We start from the raw sequence: 17774 nt of genomic DNA, 5'->3' as shown, positions 1-17774 counted from the left end.
GAATTTGGTAGTCCAGGTAGATGATTGCTGTAGGCCAGGATTCGTTCTGTAAAGAAACCAAACAGGCATTTGGCGGCTATAGTTTGACTTCTTCCTCAGCTTCGAACATCCAATTATCCTCTTCGAGCTTTAACACGCTGTCCCTGAGGTTTTGCTGAACTAATAGGAACACTTCTAGGGTTATCATTAGCAGTTGTTCTAGTAGAACTAGTTTTATTTCCAGGAAGACAAGTGGCAGCAAGCGATAGTTCATACCAGATGGCTCGCCATTAATATGCCTACTCCTATTATGACGCATCATTTCAACAAAGCTTGCATCGATCTCTGTTTCCTTTGTTAGAAATAGATTTTTATATCTAGAACTGACTCCAAGTGCAATAAATGAAGAGAGAAGAAACATACTTTCTTTGTCTCTCCCAGCCAGTTCTCCTCCCTCTTCAACTGGTATCTCGGCACCTCCAGTGTGCTCTATGCCTTCCATTGAATCGCCGCCATCAGCTTCTTCAAACACTGCGGGCGGTAGCACAGGGATATCCAGCTTGTAACATCCATTCTTGTCACGAGGGACAATATCACCGTTATCAGGACTAGGCGATAGAGACGTGCCAGATTTAGGTACTGGTTTCGATATATTGCTTCCACCAAACGGGTTTGAGTTCCCACTCAGGCCTGTATTGGTGTCCATTTGTATGACAGAACCATAATCTGAGGACGTAATAGACACCGAATTGGATGCTAACTGCTGGCTCCGGGAATTGGTTGCAGAATTGAATAGAGTCCTGCGCACCGATGGAAGCGTAGATGTAGGTTGTGAAGATCCAGTTCTTGTGGAGTTTGGCGCCTGCACCGTCGTGGACGCATTTGACGCAGTAGTTTGTGTTGTGGTAGCGCTACCCCCAGAGGGAATGCGTCTGTGTCGCTGCCGTGATGTCATGGCGGGCGCATGTTTCCGTGGGCAATCTAAAAATGCGATGTCGAGGATTTGTGTAATAAAGCTAGGGAGAAATAAGAGGTGCTGTCTTTCGAAGACCTAAGAATAAAGTAGAAGAGCTAGGTAGTCAGGTCGCGTTGTTGCTTGCGATACATTGAAGTGTTGGTTTATCGATATGCAATTAACCTTCATGGCCGCTTTTAGTCCTTTCGCGGGAGCGAAGCCATCTCCGGAGATAAGTTGGCGCCGCTTTAACTACCTAGCTATTCTGACTCCAGGGGCTTTGCGGCTACGTTCGACTTGCTAAAAACACATATCCAAAGTTGATAAGCCTGGATTCACTGCAAGAGCGCAGCCTGTTCGTTCCCTATGACTGAGCTTCCTAACTACACAGAAACACCCTCTCTTATAATTAGGAGTTGGATTTGCTAACTGTTAGTTACTCCTTGAAAATTTACTTGCGAGACTGAGCTTTCATCACAATCTATGGGCTCATGTCTTTGAGATTGAAAAGGTGTAAGCAATATGCCACACTCTTCCGCTGGATTTCCGAATATAGCTCCATGCTATCCTTCGTTTTGTCACCCAGGCATTCTTCAAACCCCCTTTGGTCTTGCTCTGATTTTATAGCCGGATTTTCGCCGCCAGCTTCACCAAGGTTTGAGCGGAATATCCCAGCCGCAGAAAAAGGGAGGAAATCTTCATAGGTCACCGGCTTGAATTCCACAAGCCCTTGGCGCAGCAACTCATCTATCGATGTTGGAAAAACAGCAATTTTTTCTGATAGAAGTCCGAGCGCTTTACTGGTTGGCTTATAGTAGCAGAATATAAGCTCCTGATCTCGAAGGGTATCTTTATCATCCGGAAATGCGGCAAACACATCTGCTAGAACTTTGTCATAGGCCGGTGCTCCAAGTTCCAAACCTTTTGTCCTATCATTGACTTCCGTAAGAAGAGTGTCGTACAACTGCCGACCTTTATATGTCAATGCGGCACCCCGTTGTTCAATCTCGCCAAGTCTTGCGGTATGAATACCTTGCACCATTCCGCCCTCAAAGGAGTGGAAATATACTTTCTCATGGATTGCTTTAAAGCTTGTTTGCCTGAGAAGTATCCCATTTTTCCGAGACGGGGGACCTTCTATCCTTTCCTTGACCTCCAACCCTCGTAATTTCATGGCTACTTGAGCCTGGTTAATATCCAGAGTCCTGGGTGTGAGATGGTTGATATGAGCACTTCGGAAGGATGCAATGTCTGCTAGAAGAGGGTGTTCATCCCTGAGCTGCAAATATTCGCCATGACTTGTTACAGCAGTTTCGTGCCAACGAAATACTTCCAGTGTCTCCTCGATAAACTCGTCCACCACGTCAGGTACAATCCCCCCTTTTATTTCCGCTTCATCAAGAAGGTCTAGGAGACGATTGGAGAAAATCCTTCGCTTTCTCAGTATGGCGTGGGACAGATCTCGAGCCTTTTTTCTTAGCAAATCGGGCCTCAGAAGTGTCGTGAAAACTCGAAAGGGGTTCTTTTCGAGCGCCTCGGCATCAATGGGCCTGAATGCGGTTGCATGTAAAGGCAATCCGGCGACGCTAAGGTCGTAATATCCCACGGGATACATGCCAAACTGAGAGAATAATCGCCTAATCGTCGAAAGCTCAAAGGAGGTCCCAAGGCGAACTGCTCCATGTCGCTCAAGCGTGAGTCTGCCGGTATCTTTGGTATCTGGGCCACTGGTTTCTACTCCTGTATTTGATTGATCTTGAGATGCCAATTTTGCGTTGACTTCAGTCACAATATCGATCAAGTCGGCATATGAAGGCACTTCATTTTTATACATATCCGACATCGCCTTAGAAAACTTAGTACGCAATGCGTCTCGGTCACATAATGTTGTACCCATATCTTCAGTGTTCATCTTTTCCAGTTCCACTCCTTGTGATTATTTCGTGTCTGGTCCTTTGGAAGCCCAGGTATATATAATCAAGGCTACAGCACAAATAGTAACTATATGACTGGAATGCAATACCCGGTACGAAGCGGTGAAGCTGGAGACTTCTCCACTCACATTTAATATTTTGGATGAAACATGTTGATTAACGAACAAACTCCGAATACTTGTACCCTATATTGTAGGGAGCCAATCACCGGATGTTCATATTCGTGTTCGGAGTTCCATTCTCTTCGTGTTGTTCATAGCCGGAATAATTCGCACTGCCTCCTAGTTATTGTAACAAACAAAAATTAATAATAATAAATAAGAGTCTTGGAAAGAGCAGAAGCCCCGAAGATCATAATGCTAATTACTGTTGTCTACGAGAGTCTGACGAGGGCCAAATGAAAGCTATCCATACCAATCATGGGTGGGTATACGGCTAATCATCATAATGCCGAGGGGGCAGGTGAGCTAGCGGCAAGTTTGCCGAGAGCCGAAAGATTGTGCCGGTCAACAACCCCTTTCTCCCTCGTATGTAAAGGTGATTATTCAATATTCCTTCGTCCATGAAAAAGTGATAAAAATATTAATGGAAGGATATTAATGGACACGACTACTATGAACAATATAACTTTCACACAAGTTATAGGGCGGGGAAATACTAGATGTAGTAACATTGGGGAAAGCCTAACTAATTCCCACAAAGTCCAGGTACCAACCTTGCCTTTTCACCAACGAGGCCATCAAAATATGACAAAAGAATTGGGACAGGGACCATATCCAATAGGCCAAGATCCGGGTGGGAGCTGCGCATGACCTGGCCACTGAACAAAACACGTACAAAGTACTCTTTCTCACGGCCCCACGTATCCTTTTTCTTGGAGTAGAGTTCGAAGACAATCTCGGAGCCCATGCCGGGCCAAACCATAACATCCAGCTGGAGAATTGATAGAAGCCTTGAAACACTTCCATCATGGGCGACGTTGTGTCTATAGAGCATCTTCCCATCCTTTCCAGCTACCTGATCACGAAGATGCTGGGCAAATTCTGCGATCCAGACACCTAAGCTAGATGTGCTAGCAGGGAGAGAGCTTTTGGAGTCGCGATACATGTAAGAATACTCGAACTGGCCCAGTCGAAAGACCTTATCAGCCTGAGTCCGAGTAATACATTTCGAGGTGTCATTGATATTGCATGGCAACGGCTTGGCGTGACAGAGACGAGCTGACAAATTATCAAAATAGTGGTCGAAACTGGAGTGCCATCCGGAGTCGGATGGAGAGACGCCAGAAATAGCGTCTAATTCTGCCACAAACTCCTTTGTACGGGCTAGATGGTCAGCCCACGGTGTGTTGGGGGCATCCTTCGCACCTGAAAAGAGAGCACTCGATTTTGGACAGGAATATTTAGGTTCAAGTGAGTCCGTTTGTGGGGACTTGAAAGATATTATTAGCTCCGATCACAAACTGCGAGTGCCTATAGAATTGGTAACATACCTCAATGCTGAGAGGTACATCTCCTCTGATGCCGTACATTCCATTGATAAGCATTCCTGCAACTTGGCTAGTGATCATGTTGTTGGTCACACGAAACGAGACTTTGCTTTGGTCCAATTGAGGTGGGAGAAAACGCAGGAGCTTATGGTAAACGGCAAATAAATCACGCCCATGCTGCCACGAATCATCGAGTCCTTCCTTTGAAATTTGGGGAAAGCTGCATGATCCTTTAAATCCCGAAGGCTGGAAGGGATTTATTGGATTCTGATAACCCTTCCAATAGGATTTGGCACTGTTTCGGCCATTCTTTGGTTCACCGTAGTAAAACAAGCCTTCGTCATCACAGTCCCAAGGGTAAGATTCTTGAGGGAAGGTGTTGGACTGATAAGGAGTACGCTTATGGTGTCGGTGTATCTATGAACTATTTTAGCTACTGTCAACGTTAACATTGTCGATGCTTTCCTGGAGACATACAACTTCTACGTATTGCAACTTGTATTCCTTTGGGGCTTTTGGGTATTCTCTGGGGCGGGTGTGTGGCATATTACACCAATTGTATTTGCCATATTCCTTGTCCGGTGTTTGAGAGGAGTCGAAGATGAAGCCATAAACACCGTCGCTATCCAAGACCTTGTCAAGGTTGTTGATATCGGTAGCATTGGGAGCATGCCATGAACCGTCCACGGCCAATGCTTGCTGGACTCCAAGTAGTGCGAGAAGTGCCAGAGGTGAGTTGATGCCCGGCATTTTGTCAGTGCCAGCTGCTGCCAAGTTTGAAAGTATTCCCGTATATCCTCCAACTTGGGCGTAAACCAACGTTATAGTGAATACTACCAAGACAAAACAACCGAGACGACCATTCCAGGGAGGGAAGCATTCAGCTATATATACACACATGCACGCCATACAGGGATGCCACTCTCCCCATATTGAAGCCCCGAGTTAGCCTTTATGTAACACTCATGCCGAGCGTAGCTCGAAGAGAAAGAGGAAGAGCAGAGAGAGCTCCCTGTTTAGGACTAGGGCCGGGGCCATGGGGCGCCACGTGCGCTTCTCTTTCGACTGCGATTTAGCAAGATTATTGTCAGCGGCAGGAAAACGAGCGGAGTGGTTCGGAGTACGAGAAAGTCACAATTAATTCGTGCATTGAAGCTGGCCCGGAGATGAAGGCGACTTTTCGCTCGAGGTCCCCAAAGAGGCTTGCTCGATCAAGGCGCCGCCGCAGAACGCTTCGGCATGGGCCGTGATTACATAAGCAGAGGCTTCAGAAAGTCACGTGGTGATAAGGAAACCCATCCGCGATAAGCTTAAACGCGAACATCGCGTTTTGCTCAAATCTAAATTGAACTCAACTCCAATCTAGGCACAAGACGACGTTGAATACACAAGATACCAGGTTGCATATCTCGAACATGGCACACGCAGAATCATCTACTGCAGCTGCCAATAAAATTGCCCGCGCCGACGTTTCTGGTGCTCCGGTCAATTATGAATTACCCTGGTAAGGGAGCTCATGAAGGAGTTTCAAGGGGAATGAGGAAAAGCTGTTGATAGAATGGCTGACGGGTTGCGGCGTTGATAGGGTTGAAAAATATCGACCAATTTTTCTAGACGATGTTGTGGGTAATACTGAAACGATAGAACGGCTAAAGATTATCGCTCGCGATGGAAACATGCCCCATGTCATTATTTCTGGCATGCCTGGAATAGGAAAGACAACCTCGATTCTCTGCTTAGCAAGACAATTGTTAGGCGATACATATAAGGAGGCCGTACTAGAGCTCAATGCCAGTGATGAACGAGGTTTGCTAAACTATGCTCTGAATTTGTTCCGTAAGGTTAATTAATGGCACAGGTATCGATGTTGTCCGTAACAGAATAAAAGGATTCGCACAGAAGAAAGTCACATTACCCCCTGGCAGACATAAGCTTGTCATTCTTGATGAAGCAGACAGGTGAGCTGAAAGGCTGATATTATGTGCTCGCATGCAGAAGCTCGCATACCTAACGTCTTGTTAGTATGACATCTGGCGCTCAGCAAGCCCTTCGACGTACTATGGAGATATTTTCGACTACAACTCGGTTTGCATTTGCATGTAATCAATCTAACAAGATCATTGAACCTCTACAATCTCGTTGTGCGATTCTCAGATACTCGCGCTTAACAGATGCCCAGGTTGTGAAGCGGTTGATGCAGATATGTGAAGCCGAGAAAGTTAAATATTCTGATGACGGAATTGCTGCACTGGTGTTCAGCGCGGAAGGTGATATGCGACAGGCAATCAACAATTTGCAGAGTACATGGGCTGGATTTGGCTTTGTGAGCGGTGATAATGTTTTCAGGGTTGTAGATAGCCCACACCCAGTCAAAGTGCAGGCAATGATCAAAGCATGCTGGGAAGGAAAAGTTGATATTGCCCTGGATACTCTGAATGAGTTGTGGTGCGTGTTACCAACCTTTATTTCTTATACAATGTCCCTTGCTGACTTCGTTACTTAGGGAACTTGGGTACTCTGCTCATGATATCATATCAACCATGTTCCGAGTAACTAAAACTATACCCAATCTCTCTGAACATTCAAAATTGGAGTTCATCAAGGAGATTGGATTTACCCACATGCGAATTCTAGAAGGACTACAAACCCTGGTGCAACTCAGTGGGTGTATTGCCAAATTATGCAAAATCAACATGAAACCAGAGCTGTTCAAAGCTCAGAAGTCATGATAACTACATATTATAGATAGTGCCATGCAACAAGTTCAACCCAATCGTTTCTAGATCAAGTGTATGCTATATACTGACAGTTAAGCCCCTATAATTGATCGCCGAAGGGTGAAGTTAAAGTGAGCCGGTGCATTTTTATTTATTTTTTTTTTATATCGAGATCCTAAAAAGCTATCGGCTACTAATTTCATCGAGGGCTCTTTCCTATTAGGTAGAGCGTCTAGTGTTTCCTAAAGATACATTTAGGGTAAATCATTATTGGCTAGATAGGAGGGAAAGCACCACAAAGCCACAATGGAGCAGACTTGGCAGTTTGCTGGCTCTCTTCCAGCCCAGATATTCGGCCAACCACTGAATATGAAAACACAACATGTGTTTAGAATATGACCTGGTCACAGTTAAGGATATCGTTCACCAAATCCCCTGCCACTGAAAGGTTGACTAGCGTGATGTTCGACAGGCGAATTTGAAATCTTGCTCGTAGTACCTTCTATCGCCGACTAACATTCAAATGCGTGACTGACGGTTAGCCACAGTTTTTATGCGTTGCTCGGACAGCATAAAGCCAACTATGTGTCTTCCGGGCCCATACTATGGTTACTTTGAATGGTTTTCTCGATGGAGAGAGTGGTAGCATCCAAACGGTCGTTGGATGCAGAGACCTTAGGCGTTGAAAATGTGAGGTAACAAGTCCCAGAGTCCACCTTATCTTTTCTTCTGAAGAAGGCTGGTTCCTTCAGTCTCTTTGAGACCGGCAAGGACTTTTTCTCTCTCCAAAAGTTTTGCCTTTTCATCCTTCAAAATCTTTTCCACTGTTTTTGTTGCTTCTATTATCCGGTCGACTTCCTTTGCTTCCGACTTTCGACTATAGGGATTCTTGGGACTGTCCGTATGAGGAATTTCAGCAGTTCTTTTACCTAGCGCCGTGGGCGGCAACTGGGCTTGTTTTCCCTTCGTCGACTTTCCTTTCGTTTGTTGCTGGGCAACACCAGTCCCACCAGTGAGCAAGTCGTAAAATTGTTCAACCGGTTCATTAAATAACACCTCCTCATAGTTTTGGCTGACCACAGTTTCCCTTCTTGCCTTTTTCCCTTCAACATCAGAGCCATATGGATGAAGCTTCAGTCCATGCCATAGCGTTTGTGGTTTTTCCATTGACTCTGGCACGAAATATAGCTTAATTTGTATCTCAAATTCACCCCATCCGGTCTCGGTTACTTCGAAAGGTGGTGCCTCTATTGTTCGGACGGACTGCGCATAAGTTTCGTGTAGCTTGAATTGCACCTTCTTCAGCCAGTATGAAATATCTTCGCCATTAATGCCTCTAACGAATACACGCCACTGATGAGTGTGGTCTTCCGCAGCGCCTTCGGGTCGTTTGTTAGGATCAAAGGGGTATGCCTCGCTTCCGAATACTACATTACGCCATATTTTCAAATTAGCAACCTTGGTGTCAGTTATTCGATGGAGGGCGAGTGCGTTCGCAATTTGCCATACCAAAAGGACGGAATATTTGGGTTCCCTAGACATCCATGGTTAGAGTAAATATATATTAATATGTATATACCATGATTCACAAAGTACTTACCCGAACGCGTTTCGTACCTGCTGGCGCGGGCATTTTTGCTTAAGTACCGTCTGAGCTCTGCTGTTTGAAATGCTGGCAAGTTTGGCCGTGCTGATATTTCTAGTAGTTATCAGCAAAGGTCCTATAAAAAGGTGATTAGATAAGCCGTGAGCTTCCATGTCCAACCTTATCCGGATCACGTTATGCGATAAGCTCCCCGGCCAGCTCCAAAGACAGTTTTTCTTTTGGGAGCTCCAAAGGAAGATTAGAGAAATGCAATAATAGCTCTCAACCGTGAGATTCTGGAGAGCTGGGCTTGTTTTATTTCATTTTGCTGAAGCGTGGGACCTTACTATGACGGCAACAGCGGCTGTGGCTAAGAGAATTGTTGTAGCTGGAGGGAGCGGCTTTCTTGGTAAGATAACCCTGATCTATAAACAATATTCCATGGTATCGGAATAGTGCGGAAACTTAGGTCTAATGCATTATATCGTGTCCTTAGGAGCGAGAATATGCCAATCAGCTATAGCTAGGGGGTGGGAAGTTGTGTCATTAAGGTGTGCTTCACCCGGCAGTGCTGACCTTGAAGCAGCTTTCCATACTTTCGCTGGCTAACTGATATATATAACATAGTCGTCACGGAGAACCGAAATGGGATACAGTTAGCCCTTCGGGCCAGGCTCCACGATGGGCACAAAAGGTTGAATGGGCAAAAGCAGATCTCCTAGACCCCAGTTCGTACAATGAGCATCTTAAGAATGCCTCTGCTGTTGTACATTCGATGGGCATTATTCTGGAGGCAGACTATAAGGGCATATTACAGGGAAAGGAGTCTCCTATTACTGGGATACAGAAGATGGTTGGGTCTTTTGCAGGTGTAACAACTGGCCCGGGCAAAAGCCAAATGACATATCGAACAATGAATACGGAATCAGGTAAGGGAACTCTGGCCAATTTATCAATGAAACATAGCTAATTCCATCGCTTCGACAGCTATCTCGCTTGCCAAAAAGACAACCAAGGAAAATATCCCAACGTTTGTCTATATATCAGCGTCCTCTGGAGCCCCGATCATACCGCAAGGGTATATATTGTCCAAGAGGGAAGCAGAGTCATCTATTATGTCCATGTTTCCAAATCTGCGGAGTATATTTGTGAGGCCGACCTTCATGTACGACTCATCTCGCAGGCTATCTTTACCCATAGCGGTGGGAGGTATGATAGCTTCGGAGGTTAATTTGTTAACTGGCGGAAAGCTCTCGGCTTTGGGATCGATGGCAGAAAAGCCTCTCAAAGTCAGCGTCGTTGGTGAAGCCGTGGTTGAGTCAATCGATGACAGTGATGTGGATGGCGTCGTTAGCCCGAAGAAGATTGAAGACCTAGCAACCAAAGGTTGGAGGAAAACGATGCTTTGAACGTAGCATCATTCGGTGGGTTACCACATCCCGCTGGCCCATATCTACCCTCTGTAGACTATTATCGACTGTTAAATAAGGTCGGTCTTGTAAAATATGAACTGCATCGCTTAATCCGGTTTAGTTATATCATCGTCCCTCTTTCGAAGCTGTCACGAATTTCGGCGGTGTACTATCACGATATTTGATTAGTATACACTCTTTGTATATGCCCCAAAAACTTAACACCTTGAATGCGTACCTTATTGTAAAACCTCGCCAATTTCTGGTTGAAACGCTTGTTCTTGTCATTGATGTAGGTAACGTCAGCATCATCATCGCCCTGACCACGTTCCCTACGCTTCTTAAGACGGGTTTCCTCCGCCTTCTGCATGTCAGCTACTAGCCTGTCAATAGCGGCCCTGTCTGGCCTGTTCTCCACGAAGTCTGTTGAATCAGCAGTGGAGTAAAATGCCCCGTTTTTGTCGATAGCAACGATGTCTCCATTCTCATCTTCAATTATTTCAAGTCCACCATTGGCAGCTGCACGCTGCACTGCCGCTGCCTTCTCGTTTTCATATGCCTCCAGGTCTGGCTGCATACGTCGAAGCTGTCTCTTATAGTTCTTGTGGGCATCCTGACGGTAATCCTGAAATGCAACATTGTCCCGGTGCTTTTGTTTCTTATCCATTCTCCGATCCCACTTCTCAGATTCCTCAGCAGTCCAGTCCCACGCACGTTTCCGTTCGAAATCTTCACCAGCAGTTTCTATGTCTGCTTTTAGCAAGCTGTGGGATGCAAAGGCATGCTTGCGCGATATGGAAGATAGAGCGTTGGGGTCGACAGATAAACGATGGGCTTCCGCCGCAGTCTCCTTTAAATTATTTTTCACTGCCGTTTTCTGTTGACTCGGTTAGTACTTATCGAGATGGGAGACACCATCGACGAGGTTTCCTTACTGCTCTTGCCTGGAGGGCCTTGAATCTCTGAAGTCTGTCTTGGTTTTTCGATGCCGCATCTTCGGCTTCTGTCTTGTTTGCTATCGAGTTCTCAGACTCAGTCTCTGAAGAGTTCTTTTTAGATGAATGTTCAAGATCATTCTTTTGTTTCTCGGCTTTATCTTCTTGATGTGACGTTGTGGCGCCGTCAGTAGGTTTCGCCGTATCGGCGGCTTCGGCTTCGGTAGGCATTATCGCGTGCTGTGCACTTTTACGATTCTGCGAATATCGGCAAAGTGTGTTCTGGAGAGAGGTTGGAGGCGTGTTTGACAGATGTAGGTAAGTAAGGATTTTGGTTGAAGAGAAAGACAAAGTTCAAAAGATTAGTAGGCTAGGTAGTTACCAGTGATTACGTAATTACTGACGTCTATTTCTCCTTTGAAGAACCAAAGGAAGAACTGATCAAATTGGTATCAACCCGCAAGCAACGCATGGAGTGAGCTGACTCTTGTCTCAATGCGCTCTTTGACGCTTGATGGCTGTCGGCTTATGACAGAGCGCTGCGGCCTGCTATCATCTTCTCAATTTGTCACATTACGGAGATATTCGCAAAGCTTGCCGGCAAAGTCTCTATTCCAACCGTCCCAGGCACAGCTCCTTCGCTTCGCCATCACCGGCACAACATGCAGCGGACCCGGAGATAGGCTCGATAAGAAACTGGATGAACGCTTGACATCTCAATTTCAGAAAAACCGGCTACCCAGAAGACCAAGCACCGTTGATCGTCTTTCACCACCACTACCCAAGCTTCCGAATGGCCATGGACTCTCAAGATTGCAAGCGGACATTGAGACGTTTATCAATTCTGAAAATTCAGGGGCTAATCTGCTAAATTCGATTCAGTCACTTGAAAATGCCTTGGATCAGTGTCACACCAGGGTGGAAGGGGAAGATTTACTTATGACAATAAACGGCCTTCTGGCAAGGTTAAATCGGTTGGGGGTTAAAGACACACACCAATTACTCCTTCTGGGTATGAGTTACGCGGCTGAGGACTTTTCACCCGGCTCGTTAGCTTTATATCTACGGAGTTATTCAAAGGGAGGCCATGGCACTTTACCACGGTCCATCAGCGTTAACCTCATAGACTCATTGTCGAACGGGTTCAAACGCCGTTATTGGGAAGATCCAAGTATCGATAAATCTGCGATGCTGAGAGTGATTATCGGACCGGGAAACGAACAGACTAGCGCGGACACCTTGCATTCACATTTGGATTTCTCCAGCATTCGAGATAGCGAGGTCTTACCGAAATATTTGCAGCTCCTAGGTGAGTTAGGTGGAGAGAAAATGGTTTTTGATCTTTGGCGTCAAGTCCAAGCTGAACTTGAATATGGGCAAACGGCGGCGATAACTGAGAGCGCTATTGCATCAATCGAGGCTTTCTTGACGCTGGGAAATCCAGGTCGTGCTCTCGAAGCTGCTCAACTAGCTTCAAAGTACATTGATTTGAACGAACACCTTCCGGCCCCAACCTGGAGGCTTCTTCTAGAGCATGACTCACACGGACTTCTTCGGACTGTAATTGCTCCTGCAACTACTGCTACTTTATTACAACGCGACCTTCATTCTCTCGAGTTAGTACTGGGTGCTACTTGGTTTAACGATGGAGCCGGTCATCACTACCACCCACTTAGCATGGAAGAAATCCACAGTGCTAGTGCTGCTAACGACGGCTACCAGCCCTGCTATAATCCCTCAGGTTACACTTCAAGCGTTAAATTCATACGTCAGTTACAAGGCGGAATGCAAACAAATGGCTGTTCAAGATCTCTGAATAACTTATCCGCCATTGCCGACCTTTTAGACGAATATGAAGGAGTTGATATCCCGTTAAAGATGGAACTACTTGAAAATTCCGATACCTTGGACTACGCTTGGTTCCCCACCTGTTCACCGGTTGAATTTATTGGTAATCTTCCTCAGCTAGGACGTGATATAGGCCAACCATTGTCCCCAGCATCCCTTGGGCTTATCAGAGTGCATGTTGACGGAAACGGCGTGCCCATACGGAGCCTTGGTAATGTGTCTCTAATGCAGCTGGGATATATTGGCGTTCGAGCATCTCCGGCGAACGCCGCCGGCTTGGGTGATTCTAGAGAGAGATGGAGGTGTACCGGGCACATAATCGCCTGGGATCGACAGAGCGGAAAAGTGGTAGCATTGTGGATTGGGAAGGGCAACGGCGTCGTTCATCCAGGGTTGGTGAAACCCGCTCCACCGTTGGAGCTTCCATTTATATTTGGAACGGTTACATTTAGTGACACCGAAGAGCCCGTTTTCTCCCAATGTGACAGTTTAGGGCCTCTCAACAACATACAGTCTTACTGGGTCGATGTTGATTCCAGTAGCAACTTGATATATTGAACGAAATCCATCTTAAATATTTGCTTTGATTCGAGTCACGTTGATGGTTACCCTGGGGATTACGGAGTTAGCTGGGCTTGCCCTTTTATCTATTTTCTTCAGGTACTTGGTCTCCGGTAACAGGATGGGAGCTACTAATGGAACTGAACCATATAAACGACATTTAAGAACCGGAGATACTATATAGTTTTTGTATTTTTATTGTCGTTGATATAAATTATGTACAAATAGATTTGTTGAATTGCATGGCATAGAGGCCTTGCAGAAACTGAAGATGACGGCTGTGCTCCCACAGTGACTAGCAACATGCTCCACCCGTGTGTAAGTATCTAGCTAGTATGCTTAGATATGTTATTTGAAGGTCCATCTTTAAGTTGGGCGCCAACACGGCGTGAATGCATAACTAAACACTCGGAGGGTTGATTCTTGGGTACTCGATTTGTGTGGCATCCGATCTTGTCCTAGTAGCAGCCATATTTTTCAGCGCTTGCTCTCTCCCGGCATGTGATGGTCCTGAGAAGTAATGGGCCGGCGGCGAGGGTTAACAAGCTTATGGATGTTTGGCGTGAAGTCTGAGAAAAGCGATGACCCCCAGACCTTATTTGCGTCTGCTATTAGCTGGTCCAGGGTCCATGGATTTACCTTCCTGAGCAATAGATTGCTCTTTCTCTTTGATGGAGGCCCGTCACCAAAGAGTATGGCAAATCGTGTACGACACACTCGCCGGACAGTATTGGTGTTAATATAGACACCTTTCTCCTTCAGCCGCCTCAGTAAGATCAGCCCGCAGACCCACAGGGCGACAGAATCAGGTGTTGGTCCGAATGGATTCAGAGTCGAAGAACCAGAGAAGTTAAATTTTGGCTTGCGTAAGAAGCCACAGTTGATGATTGCTTGCTGAAAATCCACACTGAAGATGATGCGTAATGGGGACAGTGGGTGGGTGGGAGGTAGGCGGATGTTAGGTATTTGTGAGTTCTGGGTGTGGTTCTGAGGCGAATAAGTTTCGGCAAGCCAAAGACATAGTCTTTCAAGTTCAGACCACCGGTTGCTAATAATGAGTTGTTTGAGGCCAGCTTCCCATGATTCAGGAGGAATGTAGCCGCCATACTTTATAACATATTGGAAAATCCCAAACAGGCGTAAGACGGCATCTCTTGCAGGCCTATCTAAGATGGGGCGTGTTCCCATACGGCGAGATGGAAGGATATTCCATATCATCCATTTTATGGTTTTTTTGGACGGTGAAATGCGGTCAGCTTTCATTTTTTCGAGTATCTCAGAGATAAGCCTCCTATCGTCGAGTTTTAGTGCATTCCGAAGTTGTATATTGTAGCAGTGAGGATCTTCAGGAGATAAAAAGGAGAGTATTGTGAGAGTCAAATTCGCCTGGCGCCAGTCATGCGACATGGAAAAGTGGTGGAAGAGTGATTCTTGTGTTTCTAGAGACTCTAAGGCATCTGGATGTTGATCACTATGGATTAGATCGTAGAGAGCTTGGTGATCTTTCCGGGCAATGAAATAATCAACAGCTTTGGCAAACACTGAGTTTCCAGTAGATATGCCTATCTCTTTCAGCTGAGAAATTTGATATTGCAGCTCAGCAATATCCACAGCCTTTAGTGCCATTTGCTGGAGCGTTAAAGGGCCAATGGCTCCAACACCAAACATTTTGAGGCCCCCAAGGATCAAGTCGAATGTGAAGGTTTTTGTAGCAAAGAGTCGGGCTCCGAGATCGTCTTTTACCATCGAGGATTGTGTGCCAGTTGTATTAGAGGGGGCTGAGTAAATCTGTGAGGAATGGGATGAGAAGCTGTCAATCGAAGTATCAACAGGCAGAGTGCCGGATTTGATAAGCCCAGTAAGAAATTGAGACTGTTGCTGCGGATTGCTGTATTTTTGCACATGGTGGATTAGTGGCAGAACATCCTCAATGGATGACGGAAAATCCCCACGTCGCATTAAAAAATGATGCATGGCAAGAGCTAATTCAATGCCCTTATGTTTGCAAAGAATCGGCACCACGAATGAGTATATTCTATGGCCATCGGACAGTTGGCATAGACGACGGAAGATATCCAGGCCCTCTCTGGTGGACATTGCAGTTTTGAAAACACATAGGATACCTTCCGGGTTATCCAAGTGGGTGTGTTTTAGCGCTTGATGCCACAGGAGAGCCTTCGACTCATTTCCTGCTTTCACAAAGGTGCCTATAACACGCTCATAAAAGTATTTCCATCTCAACCCTTTCTCTTTCCAAATAAATTCTGCGTGAGATTGGAGCTCTTTTAGCATCCATTCGTGCTTTAGCCCCATGGAGACAAAAGTCTCCCATAGAAAATCAGCATCTTTCCCCTCGGTAGGGAGTCTAATCCCAGAGCATCTCTCAGTCAACCCTTTCCATATGTCAATCACTCCAGTATCTCCATAATGTCGTTGGCGGTACAGGACAAGTTCCCTCCAAAGAGTAAAATCCTTTGAATAGTGGGGATTGTCAACCAATTTGCTCCCTATACTGTCATTATGCCCGAGGTCTGATTCCAGGTCTAATTGCCATGGCTGCAACTTCCAAGTCTGCGAATGCTTGGAAAATTCCAAATGATCAGGCTCCCTGGTAGGTATACTCTGATCCGTGTTTGTAAGACATGTCTGCGTCCCCCGAGGCTGCGGAAAGTAATTTGTGAGCGGGTTACGGGGTTCTTCGTTTGACCGGCGGCTGGGTATATTGGGGGTTTCTCGGTTGGTCGCGATGTTGCAATCCTCAGTCTCCGGCTTGACAGATGGATCGGGAGAGTAGGCTATCTGTGAACCCGCTGAGGAAAAGGATGTAGGCCCGCTGACGATTCTGCGGCGACGGACAGCACTAATAACACCGGTGGATATGGGCGGAGCGACAGGCCTTTGGATGTGTCCCGGCAACAACCTGAGCTGTCTCGAGAGCATAAATAGCATTAGGCGGTCGCCGAAAAGCCCCAAGAGGCACGACGGCGGGCATTTATAACCATAGATTTCATCACATATCCGGTCATCAAGGCCCGTCTCTTGCAATGCTGTCCGGTCAACAGTTCACGCCGAAATTATCAATATTGCCAGTTCGATTTAGCAACGATCTATGGATGGAACGAATCTTCCTCCGGCACCGACAAGCCTCACATCACGTGATTCTCAAACCTTACCTAGCCCAGGCCAGAACTCCTCCAGGGCTACCTAACATCACGAGAAACATTGTATTTCCTACTGCTTAACAACTCAATAGTTACTCCATACGTTGCTTGTAATTATCAAGTTGAAACTTGCCGATAAAGCTCCTTTTGGCTAGTATATTCTCGTAATCCCCATAGGAAGGCTTATAATCAGAACGGTAGGCATCTCCCACAGCTTATCTTGGGGAGAGTTGCATATTTCTTTCCAGTATAGACATGCCAAACTGTCGAAATTACCCTTGAAATTCATGCCACAAACAACCTACACAGGAAATCAACTATGGCTTTTCTCACGTCATTCATCCATAGCTCGATCTGAGGAATTGGGGTTTCTAAAAGTTGTGGAGGTTCCCCATTGTCAAGACCAGGCCTTTATAATCTCATGATAGGGAGCATTCTGGTACGTGAAGGCCTTCCGTTCACGGAAGACGAAACAGACTCTCGTTGTGGTAGCAATATAGAGGCTGAATGGGAGGTTCTCATTAACTCAGCTCTTCACTTGCTGCCTTGGGATTTTGATAAAGCTGAGGAAAGCCAAAATTTTCGGTTGGGGCTCTCCAGATCCCACTAAGTGCTCCCCATACTCGAGAGTACTGCTCCAACTCATATTTAGGTCGATGACAGTTAACCTGACATAGATCGCCGTTCCTGTTAAAGATGGAAAAGAGATTCATTGAACCCATGGTCCCCCAGTTCCTCCAAATAAACTTATGTTCTGCCATAATTATCTTGTTTAAATCTTACCATTAAACTGCAAACAACAAATTATAAGTTACTGAAACAACCGAGGGAATGAATGATATGGTCTCTCATGTTGTGGATTGGAATTATGGAGCGCCTACTTAGGTACCTCCCAAGGGCTCGAATCGTGTCACGTGATAGCCACGGCGAAAAGGCAAAACATCTCACCACTTTTGGTTCCTCCAACATCACCTCTTGTCCTCAGTTACCCGTCCACTGAACAATTCATCTCGCCTTTGCGTGTTGTGTCTCAATTACTTCGATTCGCGCAACCATGGTTTCCCGAACGCTCCCTCGTATGGCCGGGTATGTAACTCTTGACGTTTTCTGCGAAAAAGTTGCGTTCACGGGAGGAATCTAGCACCCGGCTCAAGCCATTCCAGCTCGCTAACGTGAAGCATTTACTCTTCATTTAGTT

At 46.0% G+C, this 17774-nt stretch overlaps 9 protein-coding genes across 9 annotated transcripts; 3 read left to right on the top strand and 6 right to left on the bottom strand.

Moving 5' to 3' along the window:
• Positions 1-76: 76 nt before the first annotated feature.
• On the bottom strand, positions 77-685 carry TRV_05405 (uncharacterized protein; the record flags this gene model as incomplete). Its single annotated transcript, XM_003020465.1, has 1 exon — positions 77-685. The coding sequence occupies one exon, from the start codon at positions 683-685 to the stop codon at positions 77-79; it is 609 nt and encodes a 202-aa protein (XP_003020511.1).
• Positions 686-1415: 730 nt separating this feature from the next.
• TRV_05404 (uncharacterized protein) lies at positions 1416-2846 on the bottom strand (the record flags this gene model as incomplete). Its single annotated transcript, XM_003020464.1, has 1 exon — positions 1416-2846. One exon carries the CDS (start codon positions 2844-2846, stop codon positions 1416-1418), a length of 1431 nt encoding a protein of 476 aa, XP_003020510.1.
• A 709-nt stretch (positions 2847-3555) lies between these two features.
• TRV_05403 (histidine acid phosphatase, putative) lies at positions 3556-5107 on the bottom strand (the record flags this gene model as incomplete). The annotated part of the gene is made up of 3 exons (XM_003020463.1): positions 3556-4299; positions 4361-4741; positions 4835-5107. The coding sequence occupies 3 exons, from the start codon at positions 5105-5107 to the stop codon at positions 3556-3558; spliced, it is 1398 nt and encodes a 465-aa protein (XP_003020509.1).
• A 665-nt stretch (positions 5108-5772) lies between these two features.
• Positions 5773-7086, top strand: TRV_05402 (uncharacterized protein; the record flags this gene model as incomplete). The annotated part of the gene is made up of 5 exons (XM_003020462.1): positions 5773-5861; positions 5943-6193; positions 6216-6315; positions 6380-6802; positions 6861-7086. The coding sequence occupies 5 exons, from the start codon at positions 5773-5775 to the stop codon at positions 7084-7086; spliced, it is 1089 nt and encodes a 362-aa protein (XP_003020508.1).
• Positions 7087-7791: 705 nt separating this feature from the next.
• TRV_05401 (uncharacterized protein) lies at positions 7792-8616 on the bottom strand (the record flags this gene model as incomplete). The annotated part of the gene is made up of 1 exon (XM_003020461.1): positions 7792-8616. The coding sequence occupies one exon, from the start codon at positions 8614-8616 to the stop codon at positions 7792-7794; it is 825 nt and encodes a 274-aa protein (XP_003020507.1).
• Positions 8617-9007: 391 nt separating this feature from the next.
• On the top strand, positions 9008-10068 carry TRV_05400 (uncharacterized protein; the record flags this gene model as incomplete). Its single annotated transcript, XM_003020460.1, has 3 exons — positions 9008-9114; positions 9287-9588; positions 9626-10068. 3 exons carry the CDS (start codon positions 9008-9010, stop codon positions 10066-10068), a joined length of 852 nt encoding a protein of 283 aa, XP_003020506.1.
• Positions 10069-10178: 110 nt separating this feature from the next.
• Positions 10179-11237, bottom strand: TRV_05399 (uncharacterized protein; the record flags this gene model as incomplete). The annotated part of the gene is made up of 3 exons (XM_003020459.1): positions 10179-10217; positions 10310-10948; positions 11007-11237. 3 exons carry the CDS (start codon positions 11235-11237, stop codon positions 10179-10181), a joined length of 909 nt encoding a protein of 302 aa, XP_003020505.1.
• A 264-nt stretch (positions 11238-11501) lies between these two features.
• On the top strand, positions 11502-13412 carry TRV_05398 (uncharacterized protein; the record flags this gene model as incomplete). Its single annotated transcript, XM_003020458.1, has 1 exon — positions 11502-13412. The coding sequence occupies one exon, from the start codon at positions 11502-11504 to the stop codon at positions 13410-13412; it is 1911 nt and encodes a 636-aa protein (XP_003020504.1).
• Positions 13413-13892: 480 nt separating this feature from the next.
• TRV_05397 (uncharacterized protein) lies at positions 13893-16364 on the bottom strand (the record flags this gene model as incomplete). Its single annotated transcript, XM_003020457.1, has 1 exon — positions 13893-16364. One exon carries the CDS (start codon positions 16362-16364, stop codon positions 13893-13895), a length of 2472 nt encoding a protein of 823 aa, XP_003020503.1.
• Between the last annotated feature and the right edge of the window lie 1410 nt (positions 16365-17774).

Source organism: Trichophyton verrucosum (assembly GCF_000151505.1).
Source record: "Trichophyton verrucosum HKI 0517 chromosome Unknown contig00413_1.f1.exp, whole genome shotgun sequence".
In the NCBI taxonomy this organism is placed as follows: Eukaryota; Fungi; Ascomycota; class Eurotiomycetes; order Onygenales; family Arthrodermataceae; genus Trichophyton; species Trichophyton verrucosum.
This window is presented reverse-complemented; position numbering and strand designations above follow the sequence as displayed.